At 44.1% G+C, this 1,282-nt stretch overlaps 1 protein-coding gene across 1 annotated transcript; it reads right to left on the bottom strand.

Annotated features, from left to right (window-relative positions):
• Positions 1-272: 272 nt before the first annotated feature.
• SARC_16477 (hypothetical protein) lies at positions 273-1,214 on the bottom strand (the record flags this gene model as incomplete). The annotated part of the gene is made up of 3 exons (XM_014289416.1): positions 273-306; positions 618-730; positions 1,086-1,214. 3 exons carry the CDS (start codon positions 1,212-1,214, stop codon positions 273-275), a joined length of 276 nt encoding a protein of 91 aa, XP_014144891.1.
• Positions 1,215-1,282: the final 68 nt, after the last annotated feature.

Raw genomic sequence — 1,282 nt, 5'->3', positions numbered from 1 at the left:
ATATATATAATATAAGATATATGTATATGTATATATATATACATTTATATATATATATATATATATATACCCCATATATATACCTATACAAGTATTATCTGTGCGCATGGCTTGTTCACATACATGCCACGGCATTAGGTGTGACTGGAGGGTGTACTACCAGCAGCCCATCGGTGTCTTCTGCATTGGCCCAATGGATCACCTGCGATGCAACACAAACTGTTGTGAGTGACTCATATGACATATAGTGCAAGGCAATCGACTGACGATAGTCAATGGTTGGGGTTGGTGAGTAGTTGTGGGGTGCTGTAAACGTGTGTTAGTATACGGATACAGTTGATGTAGTAGGTATCGGTTTAAACTGTGCCTGAGCGCATCTAGAAGTGCTTCACAAATTTCGACTGACCGATTGAGGGTTTAGAGTTTAACTGAACCCCAAACCCTGTTAAACATACGAATGTAATGTATGTTTCCAAAGTAGTACAGTTCATTTGCAATGTCTGTATCTGTCAAAGGTCTATTTACCTACGTGTCATTGAGCTACCTATCTACGTGTCATAGAGCTACCTACCTAGGTGTCATAGAGCTACCTATATACGCGTCATAGAGCTACCTACCTAGGTGTCATAGAGCTGCCTACCTGCGTGTCGTAGAGCATTGTCGAGTTGATTTTCAGAGACACCGTCACAGTCTGTCCCTCAAGATGGGCCAAGGGCATTGGGATGACCATCTGCAGGGCAATGGAAATAGGACACCTCTGAGTGGGAGGGCAAGGAGCTACCTGTCCTAAAATAAAATAAACGGACCACAACACACATCACCTGTCCTAAAATACTATGCACAGTTACTAGTCTTTTATTGGACATTCACTACACACTCCCCCATCACAGCACACACCTCTAGGCTGTGATTCAGAAGATTCAATGTACTATGCACGGTTACTAGTCATTTATTGGACCTTCACTACACACTCCCCCATCACAGCACACACCTCTAGGCTGTGATTAAGAAGATACAATGTACTATGCACAGTTACTAGTCTTATACTAGACATTCACTACACACTCCCCCATCACAGCACACACCTCCAGGCTTTGATTGGGCAGCAGATAACGCAGCTGTTCGTTGTGTTCGTACGGAGTGTTGCCGACTGTTTGTGGCCCCAACTGCTCACACGTGGCACTGACCCACACGGGATAGTAGAACGGCACCATCCCACGATTACATATCACAACTGCAAGGGGTGGGGTTGAGGGTTTAGAGGTTTAGAGGTTTAGAGGTT

Source organism: Sphaeroforma arctica (genome assembly GCF_001186125.1).
Source record: "Sphaeroforma arctica JP610 unplaced genomic scaffold supercont1.8168, whole genome shotgun sequence".
Taxonomy (NCBI): Eukaryota; class Ichthyosporea; order Ichthyophonida; genus Sphaeroforma; species Sphaeroforma arctica.
The sequence above is the reverse complement of the archived record's forward strand: the minus strand, read 5'-3'. Positions and strand labels throughout refer to the sequence as shown.